The 17,462-nt window shown below is 37.8% G+C and overlaps 1 protein-coding gene across 1 annotated transcript in view; it reads left to right on the top strand.

The window, feature by feature from the left end:
* Window positions 1-10,123: 10,123 nt before the first annotated feature.
* Window positions 10,124-17,462, top strand: part of rora (RAR related orphan receptor A) — a 200,124-nt gene continuing 192,785 nt past the window's right edge. The window contains exon 1 of the mRNA XM_004069638.4: window positions 10,124-10,636. Within this exon, the coding sequence (XP_004069686.1) occupies window positions 10,483-10,636 (154 nt within the window). The 5' untranslated portion in view covers window positions 10,124-10,482. The remainder of the gene's footprint in view (window positions 10,637-17,462) is intronic.

The following is a 17,462-nucleotide window of genomic DNA, read 5'->3' as shown; positions in this document are numbered from 1 at the left end:
CACAGATCTAGAAAAGCACAAGCTTTGAGGAAAGCCTTTTTGTGTTAAAGCCTTTGAGTATCTATTCTTTATGATCTCTATTCCCTCTGCTGAAGTTCAGAGTGTGCATGAACAGAGGAAGGGGAAAGGCGGAATCATAACACTGCTGATGAGATGACACCGAACATACTTTGGAGAGCATTTTTGATTCTTTACATATTTTCCTAAACTCAGACAAACATATCCAAAAGCTATCGTTGTATTGCATTTACTAGTTCGATGACTAATGGTTGTTATGACAGGGAGCAGCGTCAATCAGACGTGATCGCTTGAAGAAGTAAAACAAACATGAAACAAAGCAAATAAAAAGGGAGTTATATAAAGCTCTCCTTGATGTTCAGCCTCGTACCTCTTTACCCCTAGTGTGTCTCTTCCATAATGACACAAAGTAGAGATGGGTTGTCGCTGTCTTTTTCATCTCTCTGCCTTTTGTTAGCGTGTTGTGAAAGAGGCAAAGACAGAAGGCGAGTGAGAAAGGAGGAAGAAGAGGAGGTTGCTGGGGATTGGGCCCAGTCCCTGCACACCCAATTAAAGAAATCTTCCACTCAAAGACAAAGTCTGCCAACATGTGCTCTGACATGTGTCGTCCGGAGTGTTGTGATTTACAGTATCACGAAGCTAAAGGCTAAATTAGCAACCACCCAACTACAGAGACCTTACATTAATGTTGGACTGACGAGCATTGTCAGGAAGGCTCAGGCAGGCAGGGAGATGCTGCGTTGCTTTTATCCAGATTTATAACAGTGCGAGTGCCCACGGTGCCTTGTTGACAGATGTGCCACATTCTGCACCGAAACAGAAATGCGGATTTCATCGCTTTGCACATTCTTGATGAAATGCTCAATGAGGGCATCCCACAGCCTCCTTTCTTTTTACATTTTTTATCTGCTATTCAATTCTACACAAGCCATGAGTTTCATGTGACCTGGAAGGCCTATGTCACTGTTCTAATAAAGTGCAAACATATTGAATTATTACAGACATTTTATGTCATTTTGTGGAGGAGGGGTGGAAATACTTAGGTCAAGTAAAACAAACCCAAAGACCCAAGACATGATTTCAGCATTTTATTTCGAAAATGGCTTTATGGTTTCAACAAGTGGAGGACAACATTTAATTAAGTTAAAGACAAATAATACAATACTGTGTGTGTTTTTTATAGTTATTTTTATTACTTTTATTTTAATTATGCTCCATAACATAACATCTCACTAATTCATTTTCAGACTCCATCAGTTCTGAAGTGTCAAAGTTACACAACATTTGCTTTTGTTTTTTCGTCACTTCAGATGCTGAAATAAATATTGCAAAAAGTGGAATCCTGCGTTCAGCGTTCGTGCTTTTCATTAATTTCATTTTGCGGTAAAATAATTTCTTTTATTCTTTGTTTTTCTTTAATATTGTTCAGTCTGCCAACCATTTAAGCCCACGATGCAAGTTTTTATTTGAAACTCTGTCATGAGTGCCTGACAATTCTAAAAAGTTTAAACCTAAATCTAAAGAAGTCAGAGGCTGCCTCTCGCACAGGCAGCTTGGGTGGCGCCACATGCTGGTGGGAACACAGCTGACCTCAGTGATGTAATATTATTCCAAAGATAATAATGTCTTTAGAAATAAAACACACACGAATGAGGAAGATAATCTGTCAAAATAAAATGTAGCTTCAGTTACAACTGGATATTTGGTATCAGCTGCCTTGACTTCAGTAAAGTATCATACAAAGTTAGTGATTGTTTACAGGAACTGATGTCAGAAATGGTTCAGACTAAAACTTGCATGCCTTTGAAAAACAAAAAAGTTAGAATAATTTAATTTCAATCATAAAAAAAACAACCTTTGTAGACAACGTAGTTGTATGTGGTAAACTCAGTTAAAACAAGGCAAACATGCAAGTGAAATGCTCACTTTTGTTAGATCAAAGTGGCAATTTGATTATAGCTCATGACTTTGTTTAGCAAGTATAGTGCAACTTAATGATACCTAGAGTGTAGATTTTTTGTCTCTGGGCATTTGTGGTCTGCAGGCCACAGCAAGTGTTTGTCCTTTGCAGTCCTACAAAATGTAGTAGGCTCACCTTGGGGTCCCTTTCGTGTCAGGTACAGTTTTGTCGTAGTTGTCATATTTTAGTTTAGTTGTTTAGTTTTTGGTTATACGTTTCTTTTTGAGGTTTGCTCGGTGGCACAGTGGTTAGTGCCTTTGCCTCACAGCAAGAAGACCCCAGTTCTTATTCCAACTGGGATCTTTCTATGTGGAGTTTGCATGTTGTCCCTGTCCATGCGTGGGTTTTCTCCTGGTGCTCCGGCTTCCTACCAAAGTTCAAAAGAATGCTTCATTGGTTGATTGATTACTCTAAATTGTCTCTAGGTGTGTGCAATTGTGTGGCCCAGCAACAGGCTGGCAACCCATGCAGAGTGCGCCCAACTTCACCCAACAGTAGCCAGGTTGAGCTCTGGCAGCCCTGTGACCCCAAAAAGGGATACAGCAGGTTAAGAAAATAAATGAATGTTCCTTTTCATTCAATGCATGTTTTTTTCTCTGGTCTCCTGTATTTGTATCCTCCAACTGCATGTTTTGTGACAGCGCAGTGAATGTGTTGTGTGTCTGAATTCACATGCAGAAATTAAGTTAAAATGTTTTATTATACATGAAAATGACCATACTGACATTCATCAGCAGTGACATTGCTATAATCAATCATGGGACTCTTTTTGTTATAAAATGTTAATTTAATGCTATTCCCCCAAAAGTCAATCGTGTGTATCTATCTATCTATCTATCTATCTATCTATCTATCTATCTATCTATCTATCTATCTATCTATCTATCTATCTATCTATCTATCTATCTATCTATCTATCTATCTATCTATCTATCTATCTATCTATCTATCTATCTATCTATCTATCTATCTATCTATCTATCTATCTATCTATCTATCTATCTATCTATCTATCTATCTATCTATCTATCCCATCCATCCATCCATCCATCCATCCATCCATCCATCCATCCATCCATCCATCCATCCATCTATCTATCTATCTATCTATCTATCTATCTATCTATCTATCTATCTATCTATCTATCTATCTATCTATCTATCTATCTATCTATCTATCTATCTATCTATCTATCTATCTATCTATCTATCTATCTATCTATCTATCTATCTATCTATCTATCTATCTATCTATCTATCTATCTATCTATCTATCTATCTATCTATCTATCTATCTATCTATCTATCTATCTATCTATATATATATATATATATATATAACAAAAAACGCCCCTCTCACACTCCACGGGTGGTTTCTCAACCAAGCTCTACCAGAGGCCTTGCAGATTGAGGGTCATGGACAGTGTCTTAGCTGTTCCGAGTTCTGCGGTATATATATACCGTACATATATACATTTATACATATGTACATGAATCTACTTTTTTAAGCAGTATATGGATATATGTATAATTATATTAATTCAATTCAATTTTATTTCTATAGCCTAATTTACAACAATAGTTGTTTCACTGGGCTTTGATACATACATATGCATTATGCATTTATTATTTATGTATGTATTAACATTTACAATGTAAACAAAACATAAAAAGTACACTAACCCTATCCCTTAAAAAACAAAACAAAAAGGAACATTTTGAAACAAAACTTTTCTGACATCGTTTATTGCCACTGTTCTAAACTCGAGTTAACCTAAAAGAGATTTTTTTTTCAAAGATGATCATTTAGGTCATTCATAATACTGTTTATTGCAATATTAATATTAAAAAAATGATATTATTTGGTCTTTTCAAGAGTAACTTTAAGATTTTTTAAATTATAGTAATGCAAACAAACAAAGACTAACATTTATTTAAAATAAATTTATGTCCCTTAAACCACATGGTCATTTATGAGACTTCAAAACATTGACTACATAGAAGTAAGCAGTAAACTTGCCTGTCTACCACTATGTTTTCTGCATTAAAGTACATTTATTGTCTTAAAAATATAATTCATAGCATATTTAGAATTTAGTTTTTTCCCGTTCAATTCTTTTTCTGTTGTATTAATCTGAAATCTTTCCTCCCTTCTGAAGGGAAAAAAAGCGGATAAACAGACCTGTAGCGCTGTGGTATGGCCTTCATAGAATAAAGTTGTGTACCATCCCAGCTGCTGGTACAGTACCGAGGTGTGATCTCACAAGGTGAGAACTCAAAAGGGGAGAAAGCTGCCTCACCATCAGCGGGGAGGCAGCAGGCCTCAGGGAAAAGCTCTTAACTTCTGTCAGGCACAAATAACCACGCCATTTTTCACCTCCTGATATTTAACTGAGGAAATCATTCCAATCCCCAGTCTTATGAACTCTATGTGCATGCAATGAGTCAATTATCTGACAGTGAGAAGTTGACTGTAACACTCAAATCTGTACTATTTCTCCATTGCAGCTCAGTTCACTTACAGCTGAGTGCTTTGGGAAAGTTTTTAGGGTTTGAATGTAAGTGAACACAGCGTCAGCAAAAAAAAAAAATATCTAAACATCTAACCTATCAAAGTTCACATCATTAGAAAATACTTAAGGGACTTTTCTTTTTCAATTATATTTAAATGCTATTTACACCTTTTTTTTCTTTAAAGGTTTTTAATCATTTATTTGAATTAAAATAATCTAACTATGGTTGCTCCACTATAACTTTCTGTAAAAATTGATAATGTCTTCCCTTATATTTGTGATGCACAATCTTTTTTTTTCCATTTAAAATCATAGCACATATGTACATTTCCTCTTGTACCTTTAAGCCCTAAGGGTAAAACTGATGTTTCGCCGACACAAATTCACACTTTGGATTAAGTATTATTAAAATGTTGGCCAATTTCTGTTTTAATGCAGAAACAACACGAGCACCTTTTCCATCTACAGCTCTTTATGACCCTGGAAAACTGAAAGAACTCATTTGGAGGCAATTTCCCAAAGAAATTATTTGTTATGTGAAGATAGATCACTCAGGACAGACATAATGTTGTGGAACAGAGGCTGAGTGTTGACATGGTGATTTAGTGTGGTCAAACTGCTGCTACAGTAGGTGGTGCTAGTGGTGCTGTCTCTGAGGGAGTGCCAGTACTCCGAATGAACCTTCATGGTGAAGTTACAAAGCACGTGTTTACCAGTATTGCAAAAGTAAGAGCAACAGTGCTGTCCAAGCCTGTAGTAGCCCATGCTGCACTATTTATGTTTGCTGAAATAACAGCAAGGGCCGTTCATCAGTTACAAGATGCTTATTCCTAATGTGAGAACATGTAAGAGCGTGTGCCCCTGTGCTCGTGTATATTGCCATGCATCACATCATTTAACACTTTGAACTGTCAGAAACGTGTCACTCACTCTCCCTCTTGATACCTTCATCTGTCAAGCTGAAATCATAAATGCAATTTCCCCAAAGTTGGCTCTTTATTCTGTCAACCATTTCAAAATGTGGCTGTGCCTCTTCATTTCCGAGACATGAATAAGTGAAAGGCCATTAATATGTCTCTTTCATTACACTCTGCCACTCTGCTCTGCATATATGCATGTGGAGAACTGAGACTTTACTGTGGTTTGGGTCTGATGTTCGATTTGTAAGGCAACAAAGATAAGTTGCCATGTTGGCATGAAAAAAATCCACTCTTTTTTTTCATCATTTATTAAACTTTTTTGATTGTCAGTTTAGAGTTATGTTTTTTTTTTAATGTGAAATACATGCACCGATTTATTATCCCTTCTTTTTTTCCCAAGATAACCCTGTCACTTCACCCCCCTTTCCCCTATTTGTTTTCTATTATGACTCCCTTGAAAAGATTAGAGGGGAAACTCATCCGTCTTCTTGGATGTTGTCTGACAAACTTTTTATTTGAAGGGTGTCCTGTCTTGAGTCTCTGGTGTCTTCCTCCAGTGCACTCTTGATTTGAAATATAGCCTTACATAATGAGGGAGGAAAAATAGACCGGTGTTGCACCCCTGAGCCAGTGTCAGCTTAATCAATCATTTGATCACGGCAGGCATGCTTATTCTGCTCGCTTCCCATCCACCCCCCCCCTGCTCAAAAATGTGACAGCAGCATAATTCATTGTAACTCAGAAATTAAAGAGACAACATCAAACTCGTCCTTGCACAGTTTTTGGTCAGCGTTTGAGGAAGTGTGTTGGTTGGTGAGTGCATTCAGGTTTCTCTTTAACTGTGTGGCTGCAAGATTTGTGTTGGCATCATTTTTTTCACTAATTGGATACCTGAACCTGAAGTTCAGGTGCATTTTTTTTTAAACGTGCAGTTTGCAGTTCTAATTGTTATGCAGATGAGCTGATAAGTGGAGTTTTAGGGGGGGGCGTTTCATTAGACATCCAATTTCTCAGCTACTTTACTGAACGTACAGCAGGCAGGGAATGTGAACACATGGTTCATGCTGTCATACTGCAGTGGGTCAGGAGTTCAGGGAAATCTGGAGTAGCTAAAGCTGAGCAGAAGGAATGAAACTTGACCTTTTTTGCTTGGCAGTCAGAGATTTATTCTGGCAGACTGTCAAAAGTTGGTCTTCTCCAATGGGTAGCTTCAAAAAGTTACACAGGACTCCTGTCGATGTGTAACATGCCGGAGTATTGTAATGCAAACATGAACATTGATTATTTTTAAGGGAATTCAAGGAAATTTTAATAGTCTGCACTTTCACGCTACGTACACAGCGGGCATGTGATGCACGTTCAAGAACTCTCCGAACTAGGGTTGTTGAACATGGTTTTAGCATACGGCGCTCACACTGGTCAGCCGCTACCCAATACTAGCACATGTACTCACAGTTAGAAGAGGCTTGGTGCAAAATGTAAAAGCTGTGCAAATCTTGCTTCAGGCTTTTTCTTCCACAGCTCCATTCTGATATATAAAAGACTCTGTGTCATATAATTTCAATCATGCACAAACCTGATCCAGTCTACAGTACAAGCTGACTAGAAGAAAATCTGAGTCAGCATCAACATTCATATTCATAACTATGATTGGCTGGCTGTTGTGGCCCATTAGTAAAGTGGTGCCATGATCTGTTTCGAGCGCACAAGATGGAGAATTTCCCTCGGGTGAAAATAGTTTTGATTGCACATATTTTTGAGTTGCTAGTGAGTTTGTCTGTTTCAAGTTCAAAATACATATTTGAGCAGACAAAAATGTTAAAGGTTTATGCTCAAAACAGTTAGTGTTGTGCTTGGAATAATGGCACGAAAATCACTCCATAGATGCACACAGACACAAGTTTACATCGCAGATTCATTGGAAATGGGCACTTTTCTGAGCCTGGTGCAAACATAACATCAGAATTGCTTTTTTTGAGCATCTATTAGGACTTAAGAACCCACTCTGATCACCTTTTGATGTGTTGCAAAGGCGTTCTCAGTGAAGTCTTTAATTATGATTAAACCGTTCTTAGCCAAAATGAAAAAACCCTGTGTTGCTTTCTAGGACATAGTTTCTGTAGAGTTTTTTTTAAAAAGTATAAGTTGAGGTTTTTTGAATTGTTTGTAAGTTTGTGTATCAGTATTTAGTGACATCAATGCAGGAGAAGAAGCTCCGCTCAGTCTTTTGCCGAGCTTAGCGTAATTGTTCCAAAGGAACACAGAGGATGAGGAATTCAATGGATTGAGTGACTCAAGAGTGAATTATAGTCTGAAAAATAAAGTAGTTTTGTTGTGAGCGAGACCATTGGCATAGAGCAACCCCCCCCCTCCTCTCCCAGTTACTAGGAGCTTGGAGCAGGGAGCTTGTGGCCTACTAAGTGTATTTTCTACATCACAAGTTCACTCCTTTTTCAAGCTGCATTGTTCGTCTGCTCTTGATTCACAATGGTTTGAACAAAAGATCCTCAGGAATCTAATTTTGAGCTTAATTTCTTTTATATATGTCCGTCATTATTAGAAAAATGCCACAAAAACACAATTTACATTGGAGTGGGTCTTTAAATGTTTTGCTTTGTACATTTACCTTGACTCATTGCATTATAATGTTGATGTCTATACAGTTAATAATTATTTTCAAGAACAAACTCATGCAGGCACACAACAACGCAACACAAAAATAGAGAACATAGGAAACAACGGAACACATCTTCCATGATCACGGTGCGGAACTGACTTAATGAAAAATCACATGAAACACAAACAAGGTTTTTAAATAAACTGTTTATCAGTTTCTGAATGAAATGAAAACACATTAGCAACACGTTGTTGCACTGGAACTTTGTGACTTTAATTTCCTCTAAATTACAACATGCTACAGTGTCAATGAACCAACCACCTTCATTATAAAACCTTTACAATTCAGTCATTTGAGCTTGGAGCAACGGTATTTGCACAACAGGATGAATAAAAAAAAACTCTCTTCTCATCTGTATATGGGGACTTGAATGAAACAGAAATGTCACATATGCTTTATGCATGCCTTCTCCCATTTTTTCCATTCTTACATGCCTTCAGGAAATACTTCCAGTTGCATAACTTTTAAAACTGAACCAACTGCATTTCCAGACTGTACATATTTTTATTTCAAGCCAAATAAACGAATAACTTGTTAGGTATTTTTGTGTTTTATGTAGCAATATTGGTAAGAAAGGTGGCCACCATATCAAATATAATCAAATCAAATCAATCGTTTTTATTTAGCACTTTTCATATAGAACCTAACACAAAGTACATTACACCAGAACAAACAGATAATATAAAAACAAGCACAACAATATCTCTGTTGATAGCTACATAGCTAGCCAAGTGCAGCATCGCAGGCGGGGACCCAGCAACACCACAGCAGGGCAGAGATGCAGGTCCCCATCTATAGAGCTGCAGCGGCTGTACAGTAGCCAACCCAGAGGGTGAGGGCCCAAATGAGGAAGCTCTAGAAATAAAAATGAAAATAAAACGTGAAAAAATAAATAACTATATTTGGTCAAATAAATATATAATTAACAATGAAATGTGAAATAAGGACTGTTAAAATGAAGTGGATGCACTCATGGACTCTTAACAAAATGTGATAAACAGAACTTCACTGGTGGATTTTTTTTAACTTATTCTTATACGGCAGTTATGATGCTTGTAAATGATCATCTGTTTGGATGATGACAGTGAAAAATTCCCATTTTATTAGTAAAATCTTTGACATTTATGTTTTTTACATGATAATTTTAATGTAAAGACCTGGAGACTTTGTAGATGATTTCTATGAAGACTGAGTTTCAGGCAAAGTCACTTCTCTGACTGACTCATCTATGCAGTGTGGTTCTGTGCTTAGAGGGCAGGACCATGTCAAAGTCCATGTGCTCTGAGTCAAAGAGGCGGGGCTCCGTTTCGCAACTCCTCCACTGCTGGTCACATGTAGAAAGCATGGTGCCTGTACATTTTTCTGCAACAAGAGGGGTGGGAGGAATAGTTGTCCTGTTGCCTGGATAGGTGCTGGCAGCCAGCGAAACCCTGTTCTCTCCAAACTTGCAGTCAATAATAAAAATCAGTCAGAGTTGAGACTTTGGTTCTGCAAGAAAACAAAGATCAGTTCCAGATATAATTTATGTTGATGACAACAGTGAAAGGCTGACTAGCCCTGTTGGGGAGTTCTTAACCTTATTATGGCCGGCAGGAGCCTTCAGACCCACGCTGTAGGATTTTTCCACTGAAGGAATTTTTGCAGTGAATATTTCATGCATCACTGCAGATTTTTTTTTTTTTGGACTGAATATGCAAACTGTTGGTGCAAAAGAAAGTATTGCGATATCGATTGGTAAAACGTGGCATACTTGGGGTTTATTGCTGTATAAATACTTAAATAGAAGTAAACTATACTTGTGTAGAAAGTGCTTCTTTAGAATAAATTGGAACATTTTACATTTAGAATTTATAGACTGTATATATAAAAGTTAACTTCTAGTATAGTGCCTCACTTTTAGTACTTGTAGTATACTTGAATAGACTACTTTTTCAAACAGCTTTGAAGAATATTGAAATGTTTATGTATAGAAGTTAATTCTGTTGCAGCCCAATAAATCATTGAAACTCTTTTGACAGCTAGGATTTTCTGAATGCCTATTTAATGCAATATATCAAAATGGTGATGAGTTTGACATCATTGTGCAAAATGAACTTCTCAGTGTTCAGGTGTTAAACTGTGCAGGTTGGATCAGCTTGGATTACTTTCAGGCCTACATCCATCCTTCCTTCCACTGTTGACAACCTCTCCCTTCTGAGCTTGCATGACTGGAGCTCTCACTAGCGCTGCCAGTGGACAATCAGAACCTACACACCCACCTCCAGACACGCTCGCTTTTCTCATTTCTTACTTCTAGTCTAAATTACATAGCAAGCCGTAGTTCGGGAGCGCACAGATAGCAGACAGTTAGTTTGAAGCAGTAGCGTTAGGTCAACATACAAGCTGAAATTCAACATGGAGTCCCCCCCAGATCCAGCGAGCGACCCGGGCAACAGCGTCTCGGAGCCGGCTACCCCGGTCAGGGAAACCCCGGTAAACCTGGAGACGCTCCGGAAAGCGGACCATCCGGCGCCGGTTCGAAGGCAAACCTGCTCCAGCACCAACAGAGGTAACGGAGCTGCTTCTTGGATTGATTGATTTATTATTATTATTATTTTGTATTATTTATTTGAACGCGCGAGACCTATCGGGGGGATTTCTGAGGCCAACTTCAAAACCAATCAAGTCGGGACCTTAGAAATATCTGCGCCCTGACCAAAAAAAAAAAAAAAAAAATCCAACCAAGCGCGCTGGTTTATCCAGCAAACCGCGCGGCGTTCGCCCGCTTTGGCTCCAATTAGCGTCTCTGTGCTGCTGCTGCTGCTGGAGCTCATTCTCCTCTGACAGCCCCAATCATGGGGGGCGATCCGGTCACAGATGTCACACTTATTTGACTGCAAGATTAATTAATGATCCAGGAAGTCCGAACAGCGCCAAAACTGACCACCCTGCGCCGCGCAAAGCGATATTGACAAAGTGTGGGGAAGTGAACTTTTGGGGGGACTGTTGGCTGGTTTGTAAATTTACATCCAGTCTCATTGTGTTTGGCGCATAGCTGTCTGGATCTTCATATCTCCAGCTCTCATATAATAATTGAGTCTGATCCTGTGTGGGAAACACAGCTCCAGTTGCTGGAATCTGCTTAGTGCCACAAAACGCACCGTTTCGGGCTCCAAAGCGACACAGTTTATCACCAAAACGAAGCATTTGCTTCAAAAAAATCGCGGAATGGAGACTGTTATTACTAATAATCTTATGATTTCTTCATCACGTCCCGTCCATGTTGTACAGTACAAGACAGTCAGTAACCACACCCCCCTTCCAGGCTGGCTAACCGCCGCTCAGCCAAGTTCAAAGAAATCCTGCTTCGTTTGCTGATTGTCGACCGTGAGGCTGACGTGAAAACGGCGCGGACTCGTGAAACCCACGGAGCGGTGGTCCACGCGCTCGTCCCGCGCGCGCGGGTATATTTAGAGTGTGATATGGTGAATGTGGAATGTAAGCTGGTTATGTAACAGGTTTAAACCATAAACACAGGCGCTGAACTCACAGCAGAAATCATCAGCGGGGATCTTTTTTTTCCGCTCATTTGAATAGTTAGTTAACTCTTTGTTTCATTTTTTTTTAACTTTATTTTGAAAGATTGACAATTGGGAGAAACATAAACCCCACGTAGGCGCATTTGAAAGACCTTGTGGGTTGGCACATGCAGCCTGAGCTCTTATGTAACAGGGGCAAAAGGCAGGTACTTCCTACATTGATTTGGGAATTTTTTTTAAATTCCTTTATTTATTTATTTTACAAATCTGACTTTGAGACACTCCTAACCTGCTGACCTATATTCACCCCACCCTTTTTTGCACAGGATTAAAGTGCGTCTGGAAAAAAAGAAAGAAAGACAGGAAGACGCATTTTGGTCTGTTATGTAATAGTGAATGAGGAAAAAAAAAACCTGTGGGACGTTCGCGCACAAGTAAGAGTTTCTGTGTGCTTCGACTTTTTGTTGGCTTCAAATTAAAAGTCATACTTTGTAAAAAAAAAAAAAAAAAAAAAAAGAAAAGGAAAAAAAGTGGCTTTTGGGACTTAAAAGAAAAGTTTTATACAGTCACAAAATTCAAATCTGCTTGAAAAAGGTTTGTTTCCCCCTTCTCAAATCATGTTCAATCTCGAGCAGAGGTGTGGGGGTCTCAGAGTTTTAATCCAGTTATTTGTCAATATTTTGTCTACCAAAACACATTTCTAATACATATTTTTACCAATTAACTTTATAAAACTTCATAAGACATTACATCTACTATGTTTGATGAATAACTTGGTTTCAATAATTAAAGTAAAACATTATTGAATGTCAGCAGAATTGCATAAAAGTTTCGAATATGTTTGAAAAAACAAACAAAAAAAACAAACAATATTTACTTGCGTTAAAATTTGAGATACTATGTTTCCCACAAACATCTGCGAGAGAGCGGCTACTTCCCTCAGCACGTTTTGCCTCTTCAGTGCAGGTTTATTAGACTTTCTGTATGTGCACATTTCTTATCCTGCATGCTGGGAGTTTACTGTTTTAACCCTGAGTGCTAATACCTTTTAAGTACAGTAGAAAAGGCTTACCTCAGCAGAAGCTCATGCACCACTGTAGGACTTGAATGGCTGAGAAAACAGGTATTTAAGGGCTTTGGATAATATTGCTGAGGAGAAGGAAAAAAAAGTTATTTTTATGATTCAAGACCTTTCCCTTTGCATATAAGGTAACAATTACTATTAATGGTTTGGTTACGTAAGGTGCTTGTAGAAATGTGAACTTGTATAAAAGATTTCAAACCCGCAGAAATGATGAGAATCTTGTCTGCATCTTCATTTTATGCAGCAGTGTTTCAAAGTGTTCATGCATTTGTGTGTGACTTACTGCAGTAAGGAAAACAAAAAATCCAATTAGGTTGCGCCCGCTTCCATACAATGCTGCAATGCCTGTCGTTTACCCTAAAGAAGTCGTGTACAAATCAGTCTTCTCGTTAAGGAAAGGAGTCAGTTATGAAGTACAGATGAAAGATTTTGAAAGTGGGAAAGCTGTCGGGAGCTGAGATGCGGCGGTGAACAGCGAGGTGTGTGTATAAAGTTGTCCTAGTGTCCTTTGTAACAACCGCTGGAATTATTCACAATAAAGTGTACTTTTTTATTTTGTTTTTTTTGATTAAGTCAAAATGCCTAAAATGACACAAAAGTGAAAAACAGTTTATGGCAGGAAACATGATCTGCCATACTAGAATAATAAAAAGTGAGCTTCATAGTTAGACCTTTTTCTTGCAAAGCGGACGTTCAGTTCTAATTGGAAAATTTAGAAAATTATTTGCAGAAGATGGTTGATGTGAAGGGAGAAAAATTGCAATGTTCAGAAGAAGAAGAAAGCCTTTGCTGGCGATATTCCATTCGGTTAGACAACTACATAATTGTGTTTTTGACATTCTCAGATTCAGCAAAGTTAGAGTCTGCTGACTGGATTGCATGGCACAGGTGTTGCTTTTAGTTCGGACACATCCTAATATTACTTTTTATCTGGATGAATGTGTATTTGAGGGTGTTGACTTGTAAATTTAAGTTAAGCTATATGATCAGCTCTATTATCCCTACTTGAGAGACACTTGACAGTTTTAAATGCCAACAATCAGCTTTATTATACTAAATCATTTATGTTTATTATACTACCATTTATGTAAATGACAAAATCTTCCTCCTGAATGGACTTTGAGACCGCTGCTTTTTTTTTAAAATAAAGATCTCGTTTTTAGAGTTTCAAAAGTCAAATATTTTTATGGAAGCCTTCTTATGTAAAGACTATCATAAATGTTAAATTAGCATTCAGAGGTTTTGGGGTCATGAGTTAGGCGTTTATTGCCCCTTTTAACAGGACCTAAAATAAAGTTAACGGTGAGAATGCTGTTATTTAGCATATTAACAATCATGTCTTCATATTTCAGAATAATAGTCGATTATTATAAAAAATAAAAATAAACTAACAAAAATTACTATTTGTAATTACTTTAGTGATCCCCTTTGCATATAAAAATACACAAACACTAACTTTCAGTTTCTCTTTAGAAAGTATATTGTTAACCCCATTGCCAAAATAAATGCTGCAAAATATATTGTAATAAAGCCTCTAGTAATAAGATTATCAATTGATCAGTCAACAACAAAAATATTTATTAGCTGCAGCTCTTTTTGTCAAAGTGTGGGAGAATCTTTTTTTCTCTCTTTCAAATCCAAGTTGAATACATGTAAAGCCTCCCTCTGCTAAATCAGATGACCTCATCCTGGTAGCACTAAATATGAAAGACATTCCTCTGATTTTTTTACTTCTGAGAATCAGAACCGATGTGGAGAGTATGAGGAAAATTATGATACAGCTAAAATGTGGTTCAGTTTTTTTGGAATACATAGGAATCTTAAAAGTCCAGAAAAGGAATTTTTTGTGATTCCATTTCCCAAAGACAGATGAACAAATCCGTCATTACTGCTCTTACCTGTTCAGGGTTGCACCTGTTCAGGGTTACCCAGCTAGTGCTATGTGATGGAGGGGTTCACCCTGGACGATTCACCAGTCCATCATAGGGCCATGCAACCCATACACATACATTCACACTTAAGAGAATCACCAAATAACCAATAAAGAGGAGAGCATAACCCAGTCGGGATTTGAACCAGGGTCTTCTGACTGCCAGGTTTGAGATGAAACACATTTTTATTTAAGAGAAATGAGACTCGAGAGTTAGAAGTATTTTTAAAGCACCTTTCACACTCTTAAGTGTTTATTACTCTACTGACGCCATCGTTTCTTTAAACAAAATCATTGGCCTGCTGGTATTTTATCACAGATTGAAAAGGGCTTTAATGTCTAATTCAAACTCCTTTCCTCACTAGTTCGGGGTGTTAAACTTAAATACAAAGTACTAAAAATCTTGAGGGCCAACCTGGTGTAGATGTTTCTGTAAAACTTGTTAGTGACCTTGTTGCATAAATTAAACCTGAAAGTTAGAAAGCCTGCAAAACATATAACAACATTATTCAGAAAAAAACATATTAAAAATAATTTTAATTTATTTTCCATAGTATACAGTATCAGGCATGAAAAAATAAGTAAAAGAAAAGTTAAGTGTCTGTAGCAGCAAAAAGGGGGGGAAGGGGGTGAAGTAAAAGGAAAAAAGCAATTCATTTTAAGAAAAATAAAAATGTCCTGTTGCAGCATTTAGAAAGAGAAACTCATTTAGCTGTTCTGGTGGAAGGTCTCTTCTCTGAGCCAAACACTTGGCGTCTCATCTCGGATCCTCAGGGTTTAATGAAGGTGTTTGTCAGTAAGATGACTTCTTTGTGAGGATTTTAACATCTTTCAAACATATTACCATTGCATTGTGGGATTTGTAGTGAATGCATGCAAGTTGACTCAAACATTTATCACAAATTATCACGCGGGTTAAAGGTAATTATGTCACGGGCCATGTCTTGCTTGTGGGCCTTGAATTTGACATACAAGGCGTTTAAACAGGGTGGGTTTCAAATGTGATGACAATGACCCTCTGTTGTTGATCTTATGCTATGCATTGCACCATTCCCATTGAGCAAAAAGGAGGAAAAACGCACACAACAGCACTGCGATGCAAACTCAACTGGTTCCCTTTTCAGACAGGAAAGCATACATCTTTGGATAATTGTCAAAGCCAAAGTCAAAGTCAAAGAAAAGCTTTTAGGGGAAAATGTTCTCCATTAGGCCAGCACAATAAATTATACATTTATCGTTATACCAAGCTGTGCAATACGCATATCGCAAAAGTCGGCAACATTTGCGATAAATAGTAAGCTCAAATGTGCTAAAATAATCTTATGGCAGCTTGAACTATTTAACAAATCAAATAAGTCCCTTTATGAATTTGACCAATCGGATGGACTCCTTTTATGTTAGATGCTCGCCTCCTATGTAGACTATGGTCATTTGGAGTGTAATTTAAATTTATGTTGACTCTTATTTAAATTAAACTGTTGCAGTGAAATGTAAATTATGTATATAGTTATCTTGCTATTTTTTTATGCATCGCAAGTTGTATCTTGATCGCAATATTGATCACTAATATCGAAAATCACAAGTTTTCCTCATATTGTCCAGCCCTATTCTCCATATTGATCCTAATCCAACATTCCAACATCAGTGAAGACATAGCTCCATCTTCACAAGCCTGCTTTAGCCCAGTCGCTGCTTGGCCCAGATTGACTCATGTCCACAACTTTACTGCTTTTACTGATCTTTCTCGTTATTCATTTACCATTTAACATGCTCTTTGTTGCAAAGTTTTTGCACAGAGCTTTACAGCTGCCAACAATTTTTGCAAAGACTTCTTCTAAGCTGAGCTCAGCTCAGGTGAGCAGTGGTTGATGGTGCCTCTGGGTTCAGAGAAAGTGTATGCAAAATAGACAGAGCTGTTCAAACTTTTAACACTGATATACACATTTTGTATGCTATAGGTAGGAAGTTGCATTAAAACACACACTACTGTGTCGATTGCTCCTGGATAGGTTTCTTATTAGATGTTTTGAAATGATGATGTTCCTGGTAAACTCCGAGCCTGTCCTTAGCTCTGCTGTACGTGCTCCCACACCAGTTATGTAGAGGTAGGAAATTAATTTTCTGGAGGTAAAATAAGAAAAACTGGATGGAGGGGTTGAGGTGCCCTCCGGCAGCAACAGGCCTATCCTTTGATGCTTCGTGTTTGTAAAATTTTTATTAGACTTACATTATAGACGGAAACTGCAGCTTGACGCAAGTGTAGTATTTCAACTGTGAGACAGCTCAATACATTTCCAAATAAAAACATTTGTTTCTTGTTTTCCTTTTATACGCTCGGCTAGTTTACTTACACCAGAAAGTGAAAGGCTTAATGACTCTTTCAATGATTGAATTATGTTTTTTGTGGATCTGAGCTCAACATTTACAATGCAGGTCCAGGAGAGCCACTTCATCAAGGCTTTATATTGTTGCCAATTTAGCAGCATAATGTAAATCTCCTAAAGTTTTCTACCAAAGAGTCAGATGGTCAGTTTGCTCTTGGAATAAATTGTGAATCTGTGGAAAATGGAGTCTGAGAGGACCTAAGATAGGGCTGACAGTAAATGTCCTAAATATTGACAGTTGTTGGCTGGTTGTTAAAATCCAAGCTGATTTATTGGCTGGTCAAATACTAGCAAATATGAGAAAACCTCAAACTTTCCTACACTGCATGTTAACTGCTGCAGGTGTTGCTTCATAGGAAGGTGGTGCTGTGCTGCTTCTTCAGGCTTGGAGCAGGTCAGAGCCTTTGGGCTGGTCAACAAGGTTCTTCTTTAGGTCTAAATCTTTGGTAAAGCTCTGG

Source organism: Oryzias latipes, chromosome 6, assembly GCF_002234675.1.
Source record: "Oryzias latipes chromosome 6, ASM223467v1".
NCBI classification, from domain to species: domain Eukaryota; kingdom Metazoa; phylum Chordata; class Actinopteri; order Beloniformes; family Adrianichthyidae; genus Oryzias; species Oryzias latipes.
Note: the sequence above shows the minus strand (reverse complement) of the source record. Positions and strands in the feature narration are given on the sequence as shown.